Raw genomic sequence first — 12,341 nt, 5'->3', positions numbered from 1 at the left:
TACTGATGCTGACTTGACTGAGAAGTGTGCTGGGACCCTCCTAACCAGGCCCCAGCACCAGTGTTCTTTCACCTAAAATGTACCATTGTCTCCACAATTGGCACAACCCTGGCACCCAGGTAAGTCCCTTGTAACAGGTACCCCTGGTACCAAGGGCCCTGATGCCAGGGAAGGTCTCTAAGGGCTGCTGCATGACTTATGCCACCCTATGGACCCCTCACTCAGCACAGACACACTGCTTGCCAGCTTGTGTGTGCTGGTGGGGAGAAAATGACTAAGTCGACATGGCACTCCCCTCAGGGTGCCATGCCAACCTCACACTGCCTGTGGCATAGGTAAGTCACCCCTCTAGCAGGCCTTACAGCCCTAAGGCAGGGTGCACTATACCACAGGTGAGGGCATATGTGCATGAGCACTATGCCCCTACAGTGTCTAAGCAAAACCTTAGACATTGGAAGTGCAGGGTAGCCATAAGAGTATATGGTCTGGGAGTCTGTCAAAAACGAACTCCACAGCTCCATAATGGCTACACTGAATACTGGGAAGTTTAGTATCAAACTTCTCAGAATAATAAACCCACACTGATGCCAGTGTTGGATTTATTAAAAAATGCACACAGAGGGCATCTTAGAGATGCCCCCTGTATTTTACCCAATTGTTCAGTGCAGGACTGACTGGTCTCTGCCAGCCTGCTGCTGAGAGACGAGTTTCTGACCCCATGCGGTGAGAGCCTTTGTGCTCTCTGAGGACAGAAACAAAGCCTGCTCTGGGTGGAGGTGCTTCACACCTCCCCCCTGCAGGAACTGTAACACCTAGCAGTGAGCTTCAAAGGCTCAAGCTTCGTGTTACAATGCCCCAGGGCACTCCAGCTAGTGGAGATGCCCGCCCCCTGGACACAGCCCCCACTTTTGGCGGCAAGTCCAGGAGAGATAATGAGAAAAACAAGGCCAGTCAGGACAGCCCCTAAGGTGTCCTGAGCTGAGGTGACTGACTTTTAGAAATCCTCCATCTTGTAGAAGGAGGATTCCCCCAATAGGAATAGGGATGTGCCCCCCTCCCCTCAAGGAGGAGGCACAAGGAGGGTGTAGCCACCCTCAAGGACAGTAGCCATTGGCTACTGCCCTCCCAGACCTAAACACACCCCTAAATTCAGTATTTAGGGGCTCCCCAGAACCAAGGAACTCAGATTCCTGCAACCTAAGAAGAAGAGGACTGCTGAACTGAAAAACCCTGCAGAGAAGACGGAGACACCAACTGCCTTGGCCCCAGCTCTACCGGCCTGTCTCCCCCCTTCGGAAGAAAACTGCTCCAGCGACGCTTTCTCCAGAACCAGCGACCTCTGAATCCTCAGGACTGCCCTGCTCTAAAAGGACCAAGAAACTCCCGAGAAAAGCGGCCCTGTTCACCCAAGACTGCAACTTTGTTTCTAAAGAAGCAACTTAAAGGCAACAGCGTTTCCCGCCAGAAGCGTGAGACTTGCAACCCTGCACCAGGCGACCCCAACTCGACTGGTGGAGAAACAACACTTCAGGGAGGACCCTCCGGCGACTCAGAGACTGTGAGTAACCAAAGTTGTCCCCCCTGAGCCCCCACAGCGACGCCTGCAGAGGGAATCCCGAGGCGCCCCCTGACCGCGACTGCCTGACTCCAAGATCCCGACGCCTGGAAAAGACCCTGCACCCGCAGCCCCCAGGACCTGAAGGATTGGAACTCCAGTGCAGGAGTGACCCCCAGGAGGCCCTCTCCCTTGCCCAGGTGGTGGCTACTCAGAGGAGCCCCCCCCCCCCCCCTGCCTGCAGCGCTGAAGAGACCCCTTGGTCTCCCATTGATTTCAATTATAAACGCGACGTGTGTTTGCACACTGCACTCGGCCGCCCCCGTGCTGCTGAGGGTGTACTTTCTGTGCTAACTTGTGTCCCCCCCGGTGCCCTACAAAACCCCCCTGGTCTGCCCTCCGAAGACGCGGGTACTTACCTGCTGGCAGACTGGAACCGGGGCACCCCCTTCTCCATTGAAGCCTATGTGTTTTGGGCACAACTTTGAACTCTGCACCTGACCGGCCCTGAGCTGCTGGTGTGGTAACTTTGGGGTTGCTCTGAACCCCCAACGGTGGGCTACCTTGGACCCAAACTTGAACCCCGTAGGTGGTTTACTTACCTGCAAGAACTAACAATTACTTACCTCCCCTAGGAACTGTGAAAATTGCACTGTGTCTAGTTTTAAAATAGCTATATGTGTTTTATTTGAAAAGTATATATACTATTGTGATTATTCAAAGTTCCTAAAGTACTTACCTGCAATACCTTTCATGCAAAGTATTACATGTAGAATTTGAACCTGTGGTTCTTAAAATAAACTAAGAAAATATATTTTTCTATACAAAAACCTATTGGCCTGGAATTGTCTCTGAGTGTGTGTTCCTCATTTATTGCTGTGTGTATGTACAACAAATGCTTAACACTACTCCTTGGATAAGCCTACTGCTCAACCACACTACCACAAAATAGAGCATTAGTATTATCTCTTTTTGCCACTATCTTACCTCTAAGGGGAACCCTTGGACTCTGTGCATACTATTCCTTACTTTGAAATAGTGCATACAGAGCCAACTTCCTACATTTGACAAAGTGATTTTTTAAACCAACAAGTGAAAGTGATGGGTGTGATTAAAAGCCCACAATACTTATAACAGGTATAATCACTTGTGCGCTTGACCTAAAAATGTGATGGACAGAATGCACTGATTAATCCTAGCATCTGCCAATTACTAGGGGCAGAATTCCAGGCCATGATTTTTTTTCTTCTCACTATTACCCTCTGCAAATGAATAACCTAATATTAATATATAAAAGTCAACCTCTCACTATGCCATCTCGTGCAACGCACTCACAATCACATTCTACTTCAGAAATGTGGTTTCAGCTGGGTGACAAATGCATATTCTGATTTCTACAGGACATTACCTCGAGATACCTCTCACACTAGAAATCTCCCCTAAATCACTTTGATCTATATCAGACACATACAGGAAAACATTAAAGACAAATAAACAGATCAGAAAGGATCCGGAGTCTGTTCCCTGAAGCAAAAAGTCTAAATCATATTCCGGTCTTTTCCTAAGTGGTCAAATCATGTGATCCCTCTCGCCAGGTGCATGCTCCTTAAGAGGGGTGTATTATTTCTTCCTTCCCAATGCTAGGCCTAAACGAGCAGCAGATCAAGAATTTCAGGTGCCTGTAGTTATCTGCTGGAGGAATCCTTGCCCACTCTGCAGAGATCAGAAGCTCCCAGTAATCCCTTCCATCTCAGTCTCACTTTACCTTAATGGGTCGCTTCAAAGCTTCCTGGATATCTAGCCTTTTTCTCATGATAGTCTGGTCCAGCTTCCTTTCAAATGCCAACAAATCCATGTAGGCCTGAGACTCCGGAACCAGCTCCCGGATCTGCAGCGAAGAAGAGAACTGGTCAAGCAGAGACACCAACAGGCAGTGGCTGTAAACGTCCTGTTCACCAGGGACTGTCAGATACACGATCTTACCAAAACTGGACACCAATCAAATCACATACAATCTGGCCTATCAGCATCACAATCTGAGATACCACATTTATCATACTTCCTGCTAAAGCACTGCTGAAAATAAACAATATGTAAATAAATACGTTCACATTTATTATTCAGTAAAGCAGTTCATCATCCAGGGTACATACAGAGAACTCTTTAAAAGAACAGTCATTTCATAAATGGACATTAGCAACCTCTTTCTCTAACAAATACCCATTTGCATAGGGCAGTTGCAGGGTGCAGAGAACTGGTCATAGGACAAGCATGATGCACAACCATCCATGACCATTTGCTCCCCTTCAAACATTCATTATAGAAGGTCAGCTACCACAGACTTTAGGCAAGAGAACAAAGGTTAAACTATTCAGGATTTTTTTGGGGGGGTTTGGGGGGGGGGGGGGGGGGGGGGGAATAAAGAACACAGGTATCTAGCACATGCAAAAAGGGACAGAAAAGGCTACATTCCATGATAGAGATTTAGAGCTGGCAAAACTTGTTGTGACGCGAAGCAGTAATGACAGTTCTACGTACTGCAATTAATAAGCTGGTTTATGCATACATTACAGGTAATATCAACAATGTCTGGAATGGGTGGGCGGGGGGTTCTTGTGAATTTTTAGCCAAGTCAATTCCAGATGTACGTACTAAAAATAAATTACAAACAAAACAAAAAACAAAAATCAATAAAAATAAACTTGCATAAAAATACTGCAGACCCCTCATCCAACGAAAAAAACAGAGAAGTCAAACATACACCAGTTGTTAGATGCAGGAAAAAAGAAGCCCACAATTTCATGTTTATTTTACTGAGATAAAAGACGAAGTGCAGAGATATCTAGTACTAAATAGCTTTATGCTAATCAAAAATCTAACCAAGCTCATGAACTGGTGAACCAAACATCTGCCTAATCTCAAATGGAGCGAAGCTCTTGATGGTGCTTTGAGCCTCATGGCAGTAGGTGGCAAATATGCAAGTTACAGAGGACCTGGCTTCATATGGCTGAGCAAGACGGAAATTAGTGTCAAAATAACAAGTGAACGCACGCCAAGGTCATACACCTTAGCAAGATCTATTCAATACACAAACCACTAGTATTCCCACATGTTTGCCCAAACATTGGAAATCTCTTTGGAAGGAAAATGTCACTTACCCAGTGTACATCTGTTCGTGGCATTAGTCGCTGCAGATTCACATGTTGTGCATAGTCCGCCGTCTGGTGTTGGGTCGGAGTGTTACAAGTTGTTTTTCTTCGAAGAAGTCTTTTCGAGTCACGAGACCGAGGGACTCCTCCTCCTTTGTTCCATTGCGCATGGGCGTCGACTCCATGTTAGATTGTTTTACCCCGCAGAGGGTGAGGTAGGAGTTGTGTATGTTAGTAATAGTGCCCATGCAATGGATTGAATAAGTATGTACCAAATAAGGTTTAAGTAATATATTTACAAATGTACAAATGTTGAAGATAACTTCCAAACGGTTACAGGCTCCCGGGGAGGCGGGTGGGCACATGTGACTCTGCAGCGACTAATGCCACGAACAGATGTACACTGGGTAAGTGACATTTTCCGTTCGGTGGCATGTGTAGCTGCAGATACACATGTTGTGCATAGACTAGTAAGCAGTTATCTCCCCAAAAGCGGTGGCTCAGCCTGTAGGAGTGGAAGTAGTCTGAAATAAAGTTCTTAGTACGGCTTGACCTACTGTGGCTTGTTGTGCGGATAGCACGTCTACACAGTAGTGCTTAGTAAATGTGTGAGGCGTAGACCATGTGGCTGCCTTACATATCTCGTTCATTGGAATGTTTCCTAGGAAGACCATGGTAGCGCCTTTCTTTCTGGTTGAATGTGCCCTTGGTGTAATGGGCAGCTCTCTCTTTGCTTTGAGGTAGCAGGTTTGGATGCACTTAACTATCCATCTGGATATACCCTGTTTTGATATTGGGTTCCCTGTATGAGGTTTTTGAAATGCAATAAACAGTTGTTTTGTTTTCCTAATTTCTTTCGTTCTGTCAATGTAGTACATTAATGCTCTTCTGATGTCTAATGTATGTAGTGCCCTTTCAGCTACTGAGTCTGGTTGTGGGAAGAACACTGGTAGTTCTACCGTTTGATTTAAGTGGAACGGTGAAATAACTTTTGGTAAAAATTTAGGATTGGTTCTTAGGACTACCTTATTTTTGTGTATTTGAATAAAAGGTTCTTGTATAGTAAACGCCTGAATTTCACTTACTCTTCTTAGAGATGTGATGGCAATGAGAAATGCAACCTTCCACGTTAGGAATTGCATTTCGCAAGAGTGCATGGGTTCAAAAGGTGGGCCCATGAGTCTTGTTAAGACGATGTTGAGGTTCCATGAAGGAACAGGTGGTGTTCTTGGTGGTATAATTCTTTTTAGGCCTTCCATAAACGCTTTAATGACAGGTATCCTAAATAGTGAAGTTGAATGGGTAATCTGCAGGTATGCAGATATTGCTGCGCGGTGTATTTTTATGGAAGAGAAGGCTAGATTTGATTTCTGTAAATGTAGTAAGTATCCCACTACATCCTTTGGAGATGCATGTAATGGTTGAACTTGCTTATTATGGCAGTAGCAAACAAATCTTTTCCATTTGCTTGCGTAGCAGTGTCTAGTGGATGGTCGTCTAGCTTGTTTTAGGACTTCCATACATTCTTGGGTGAGGTTTAAATGTCCGAATTCTAGGATCTCAGGAGCCAGATTGCTAGATTCAGCGATGGTGGGTTTGGATGCCTGATCTGTTGTTTGTGTTGTGTTAACAGATCTGGCCTGTTGGGCAACTTGACGTGGGGTACTACTGATCGGTCTAGCAGTGTTGTGTACCATGGTTGCCTTGCCCATGTTGGTGCTATCAGTATGAGTTTGAGTTTGTTTTGACTCAATTTGTTTACTAGATATGGAAGGAGAGGGAGAGGGGGGAAAGCGTACGCAAATATCCCTGACCAGTTCATCCATAGAGCATTGCCTTGAGACTGCCTGTGTGGGTACCTGGATGCGAAGTTTTGGCATTTTGCGTTCTCTTTTGTTGCAAATAGGTCTATTTGAGGTGTTCCCCAAATCTTGAAGTAATTGTTTAGAATTTGGGGGTGAATCTCCCATTCGTGGACCTGTTGGTGATCCCGAGAGAGATTGTCTGCTAGTTGATTTTGGATCCCTGGGATAAAGTGTGCTATTAGGCGAATGTGGTTGTGAATTGCCCATTGCCATATCTTTTGTGCCAGGAGGCACAGCTGTGTCGAGTGTGTTCCCCCTTGTTTGTTTAGATAATACATTGTTGTCATGTTGTCTGTTTTGACAAGAATGTATTTGTGGGTTATGATGGGTTGAAATGCTTTCAACGCTAGGAATACTGCCAACAATTCGAGGTGATTTATATGCAGCTTCGTTTGATGTACGTCCCATTGTCCTTGGATGGTGTGTTGACTGAGGTGTGCTCCCCACCCTGTCATGGAAGCATCTGTTATCACGTATTGTGGCACTGGGTCTTGGAAAGGCCGCCCCTTGTTTAAATTTATACTGTTCCACCATAGAAGCGAGAGGTATGTTTGGCGGTCTATCAACACCAGATCTAGAAGGTGACCCTGTGCATGTGACCATTGTGATGCTAGGCACTGTTGTAAGGGCCTCATGTGCAGTCTTGCGTTTGGGACAATGGCTATGCATGAGGACATCATGCCTAGGAGTTTTAATACCATCTTTGCCTGTATTTTTTGTGTTGGATACATGGCTTGTATAACCTTGTGAAAATTTTGAACCCTTTGTGGACTTGGAGTGGTTATTCCCTTTGTTGTGTTGATTGTTGCTCCTAAGTACTGCTGTGTTTTGCACGGCAGAATGTGAGATTTTGTATAGTTGATGGAGAAACCAAGTTTGTAGAGGGTTTGTATGACATAATCCGTGTGGTGTGAACACTTTGTTAGGGAGTTGGTCTTGATTAGCCAATCGTCTAGATACGGGAATACGTGTATTTGCTGCCTTCTGATGTGTGCAGCTACTACTGCCAGGCATTTTGTAAATACTCTTGGTGCGGTTGTTATACCGAACGGCAACACTTGGAATTGGCAATGTATGCTTTTGAATACGAACCTTAGGTATTTCCTGTGCGAGGGATGTATCGGTATGTGGAAATACGCGTCCTTTAGATCTAAGGTTGTCATGTAGTCTTGTTGCTTTAGCAGTGGTAACACGCCTTGTAGCGTGACCATGTGAAAGTGGTCTGATTTGATGTAGGTGTTTAGTGTTCTGAGATCTAGGATTGGTCTCAGTGTTTTGTCCTTTTTTGGTATTAGAAAGTACAGTGAGTAAACTCCCGTGTTTTTTTGTGTACATGGTACCAATTCTATTGCGTCCTTTTGCAGTAATGCTTGAACTTCTAGTTCCAGAAGGTCTAGATGTTGTTTTGACATATTCTGTGTTTTTGGTGGGACATCTGGAGGGAGTTGGAGAAATTCTATGCAATAACCATGTCGGATAATTGCTAAGACCCAAGTGTCTATGGTTATCTCCTCCCAAGATTTGTAAAACTGACTTAGTCTTCCCCCCACTGGTGTTGTGAGAAGGGGTTGAGTGACTTGTGAGTCACTGTTTGGTTGGAGGGGTTTTTGGACTTTGAAATTTTCCCCGGTTTCTAGGGAATTGTCCTCCTCTGTACTGGCCCCGAAAACCTCCCCTTTGGTACTGTCCCTGGTATGTAGACGGTGTTGATTGTGAGGTGCTGGCTTGTGTGGCTTGACCCCGAAACCCCCCTCTGAAGGTTGTTTTGCGGAAGGTGCCGAAAGTGCCTCTGCCCTGCGGGGAATAGAGTGCGCCCATGGCCTTGGCTGTGTCAGTGTCTTTTTTCAATTTCTCAATTGCCGTGTCGACTTCGGGTCCAAACAATTGTTGTTCATTGAACGGCATATTGAGCACCGCTTGCTGTATTTCCGGTTTAAAGCCAGATGTGCGCAACCATGCGTGCCTTCTTATGGTTACTGCGGTATTTATTGTTCTTGCGGCTCTCCTTACCCGGAGGTGGCGCCTCGCCTGATGTGTGCGAGTTGGCTCTCTTGCGAGCTGCCCCTACCACGACTGAATCTGGTGGCAGCTGTGAGGTGATAAAAGTAGGGTCCGTGGGCGGTGCTTTATATTTTTTCTCCACCCTTGCAGTTATCGCTCTACTCTTGACAGGTTCTTTGAAGATCTGCTTTGCGTGCCTTAGCATTCCTGGAAGCATAGGCAGGCTTTGGTAGGTGCTATGGGTGGAAGAGAGGGTGTTGAAAAGGAAGTCATCCTCGACAGGTTCTGCGTGTAACGACACGTTATGGAACTCTGCTGCCCTAGCTACCACCTGTGCATACGCTGTGCTATCCTCAGGTGGTGAGGGCTTGGTAGGGTACGACTCAGGACTATTGTCTGATAATGGGGCGTCGTATAGGTCCCAAGCGTCTTGGTCATCTTGGCTCATGGTGGTATGAGCCGGTGAATGTGACGGAGTCTGTGCCGGTGATATATGAGTTACAGGTGGAGGAGAGGGTGGCGGGGTTACCTTTTTAACCACTTTTGTTTGTGGTGTTTGTTCCTGTGTTTGGAACTCGAGACTTCTTTTTCTCCTGATTGGGGGAAGGGTGCTGATTTTCCCTGTCCCACTTTGTATGAAGATTCGCTTTTGTGTGTGGTCCACGTCAGTGGTCTGCAACTCTTCCTCAAATCTGTGTTTGCGCATTTGAGAGGACAGTGATGGTTCCTCTGAATACGAGCTGGCAGTCGGTTCGGTTGCCGGTCGTTTTGGCACCGAAACTGTGTCTTTGCTTGTTTTCGGCTCTGAGGAGAATTTCCTCTTTTTCGGAGTCGAGCCTTCTCGGCGTCGATCATCTTCGGTGCCGCTGTCTCTGCGTCGAGCAGCTTCGGTTCCGCTGTCTTGGCGATCTTTTTCGGCAGCACTGTCTCGGTCCCGAGATTGCTGCGTGCCTGTGTCTCGACCCGAGTCGGACGATCTCGGCACCGGTTCGGCCTTTTTCGGTGCCGATGGACGGTCACCTACTTTATGGGTGGAGCCATGGCCTGTTGGCAGTGGCGTCCCCTGGGCCTTGTCTGTTTTCTTGTGTGGTGCTGGCTTCGACGTCTTACTCACGGTTTCTTCGACGTCGAATTCTTCCGAGTCCGATTCATGGATGGAGAAGGCTTCCTCTTCTTCTCCTTGTTCCTCGAACCCTCGTTGTCCTGTCAGCGTGGCCGCCATCTGCAATCTTCTGGCTCGCCGGTCACGGAGCGTTTTTCGGGACCGAAACGCACGACAGGCCTCGCACGTCTCTTCCCTGTGCTCGGGCGACAGGCACAAGTTACAGACCAAATGTTGGTCTGTATATGGATATTTATTGTGTCATTTAGGACAGAATCGGAACGGGGTCCGTTCCATCAGTGTCGATGTTACACGCGGTCGGGCCGACCAGGCCCCGATGGGGGATCGAAATTTCCCCGAAGGGCTACCGGAGCTCTTCACGATTCGGTGTCGATTCTATTCGAACCCGATACCGAACGAAACAATACCGACGTAGTTTTCCGAAGTTATGACTATCTTTCCGTCCCGAAACCCGGAGCGAAAAGGAACACGTCCGAACCCGATGGCGGAAAAAAAACCAATCTAACATGGAGTCGACGCCCATGCGCAATGGAACAAAGGAGGAGTCCCTCGGTCTTGTGACTCGAAAAGACTTCTTCGAAGAAAAACAACTTGTAACACTCCGACCCAACACCAGACGGCGGACTATGCACAACATGTGTATCTGCAGCTACACATGCCACCGAACATATGGTTCTTGGACCACCTACACTGACTCTTTCCCATAAACTAAAACAAAAGCTTGAATATTGAAATCTTTAGCAGTGTCTCACCCTCTGAGGTAGAATCTTGTCTGCCATCTTCTTCTTCTTTGTGCTGCTTAAAGACAAAAATGACATTCTTATACTACAAGTCAACACCAATCCAATTATGCATTATTTACAGTGGATCCTTATAACACGGACCCATCATGGAATAAACAGATCCTCTATTTGACGGAATGCCAGCTCTCCCACACCAGCAGGCAACTAATCTCTGAAATGCTCGTTGTCAACATTTAAACAATGTTCTGACAGTCTCTAAACTGCCTGAAAATCAGCACCGTGACCAAGGCACACTTATGCGCTAGCAGACCAACATTCTGAATTGTCCAACAGACACTAAAAACATCTGCAGGAGCCCCCTTCAGCAAGTCTCACTTCATAGTTTCTGCTGGTGTATTTGCTTTAACAAGGACATCGCTGTTTTCCATTTTAAGCTAAAGGGTGCCGTCTGCAGCTCAGTGATCAAAGTGACCCTAAATTTGCAACTTGTAGAACTGTATACAGATATAAAACAAGTTTGTCTAGAGTATGCCCATCACAAGTTTTGTGTGGGCAGGTGATTACAATCTAGCGATTCGGCTCTCTCATGCCCCTATAGCTTATTACAGGTGGCGATTTACCTCTACTTGCAAACCTATGGTTTCATTGCTATTCCTTACTGCCTCAGTCCTGATATGTGTGTGGATAACTCCCTTCACCTAAATGTGAGCCTCTAAGCTACCACAGCTGCTAGGGTCCTTGGCTCAGAATTACAGGTCTGCTATTACCTGTGGTTACGGTTCTGTGCTGCCTGTGCCTGCTGCTGCTGTTGTTGCTGCTGAATCTGCTGGGACGCTGGCCTCTTGCGGGCAGGATCCATCCCCGACTGTGCAGAACCAGTCCTTGCGCCTGGACTCCCACCATACCCTGGTGGTCCCATGGGGGGTCCCTGAGGGGTCATTCGGCTTCCTGGAAGCATGCCAGGGCGCTGTGGAGGAAAATTGATTAATAACAGCTTCAGATAAATAAAGTCAACGTATGTATGGAAGAGCAAGTATTGCTGCAGCACATGAACCCCATTCACCTTCCCAATCACAGTGACCCATTTTTCAACAATTCATTGACAATACACTAAAGTCCACGGAGAGCTTCAATGCTTGGCATAAAAGCTTTTGGGTAAAGGCTTGCTTGACCAACCCCAGATGTACCTCTCAACGCACTTGGTTATGATATTTTCAGAGTGGTCAAGAAAAAGCACCATGCGCAATAAAGGCCCAGGCACCTGGCTTCAACCCCTGGGAACATACTATCAAATGAGTTATACAATAAAGCGTGACAGGGAAATAAACAAATTGTCTGGGTATGGGACAGTCTCAAACGGAGCTTCTATTTTCTAACCAGATCCCAGCACCTTACACAAACAAGTTCCCGAATGATGTCGAGGCAAACAAGCCCCCCACAGTAAAACGGCTCTCTCATGTTACGCACCCTCCTCTCGAGGAGTTTAGATAATTCCCCTCTAACCACACAGAACACAAGTTCCTGTAACATTTTCTCCAGAATCTCTCCTGTAACTAAAGATGTTTCTCAAACCTTCTTACCTTGACTGCCACCCTTATCATTGCTGGCTACCACATTTGTCAATAACCAAAATCCACATCACAATCATAAAAACTGCACACTAGCACTGGCAAAGCTAATGTGGGTCACTTTGTCAATGCCTGGCTGCGAGCACTGGCAAAGCCAATAGTGGAACAGCCAGGTTGGCATGTTATTTTTTTATATCTACTTCAAGGCAATCTTTCAGCGTTGTATCTTACACTTATAAGATAACTCAGCAATAAATATACATCTTGTGTATTTAAACAAAAAAAAAAAAATCAGGAAGAAAGCAGTGCTCAGTAACATGATTAGGTGAAAAATTCC

The 12,341-nt window shown here is 46.3% G+C and overlaps 1 protein-coding gene across 4 annotated transcripts in view; it reads right to left on the bottom strand.

The window, feature by feature from the left end:
* Positions 1–12,341, bottom strand: part of SMARCD1 (SWI/SNF related BAF chromatin remodeling complex subunit D1) — a 78,006-nt gene that overhangs the window by 49,825 nt on the left and 15,840 nt on the right. For 2 of the 4 annotated variants that reach the window (XM_069230679.1, XM_069230681.1), the window contains 3 exons: positions 11,204–11,403; positions 10,446–10,488; positions 3,321–3,443 (listed from right to left, as the gene is read on the bottom strand). In XM_069230679.1, coding sequence (XP_069086780.1) covers positions 3,321–3,443; positions 10,446–10,488; positions 11,204–11,403 — 366 coding nt within the window. Of the gene's footprint in view, positions 1–3,320; positions 3,444–10,445; positions 10,492–11,203; positions 11,404–12,341 lie in introns of all 4 variants that reach the window. The other 2 variants (XM_069230678.1, XM_069230680.1) reach the window with 1 other exon arrangement.

Source organism: Pleurodeles waltl, chromosome 4_2 (assembly GCF_031143425.1).
Source record: "Pleurodeles waltl isolate 20211129_DDA chromosome 4_2, aPleWal1.hap1.20221129, whole genome shotgun sequence".
Taxonomy (NCBI): domain Eukaryota; kingdom Metazoa; phylum Chordata; class Amphibia; order Caudata; family Salamandridae; genus Pleurodeles; species Pleurodeles waltl.
The sequence above is the reverse complement of the archived record's forward strand: the minus strand, read 5'-3'. Positions and strand labels throughout refer to the sequence as shown.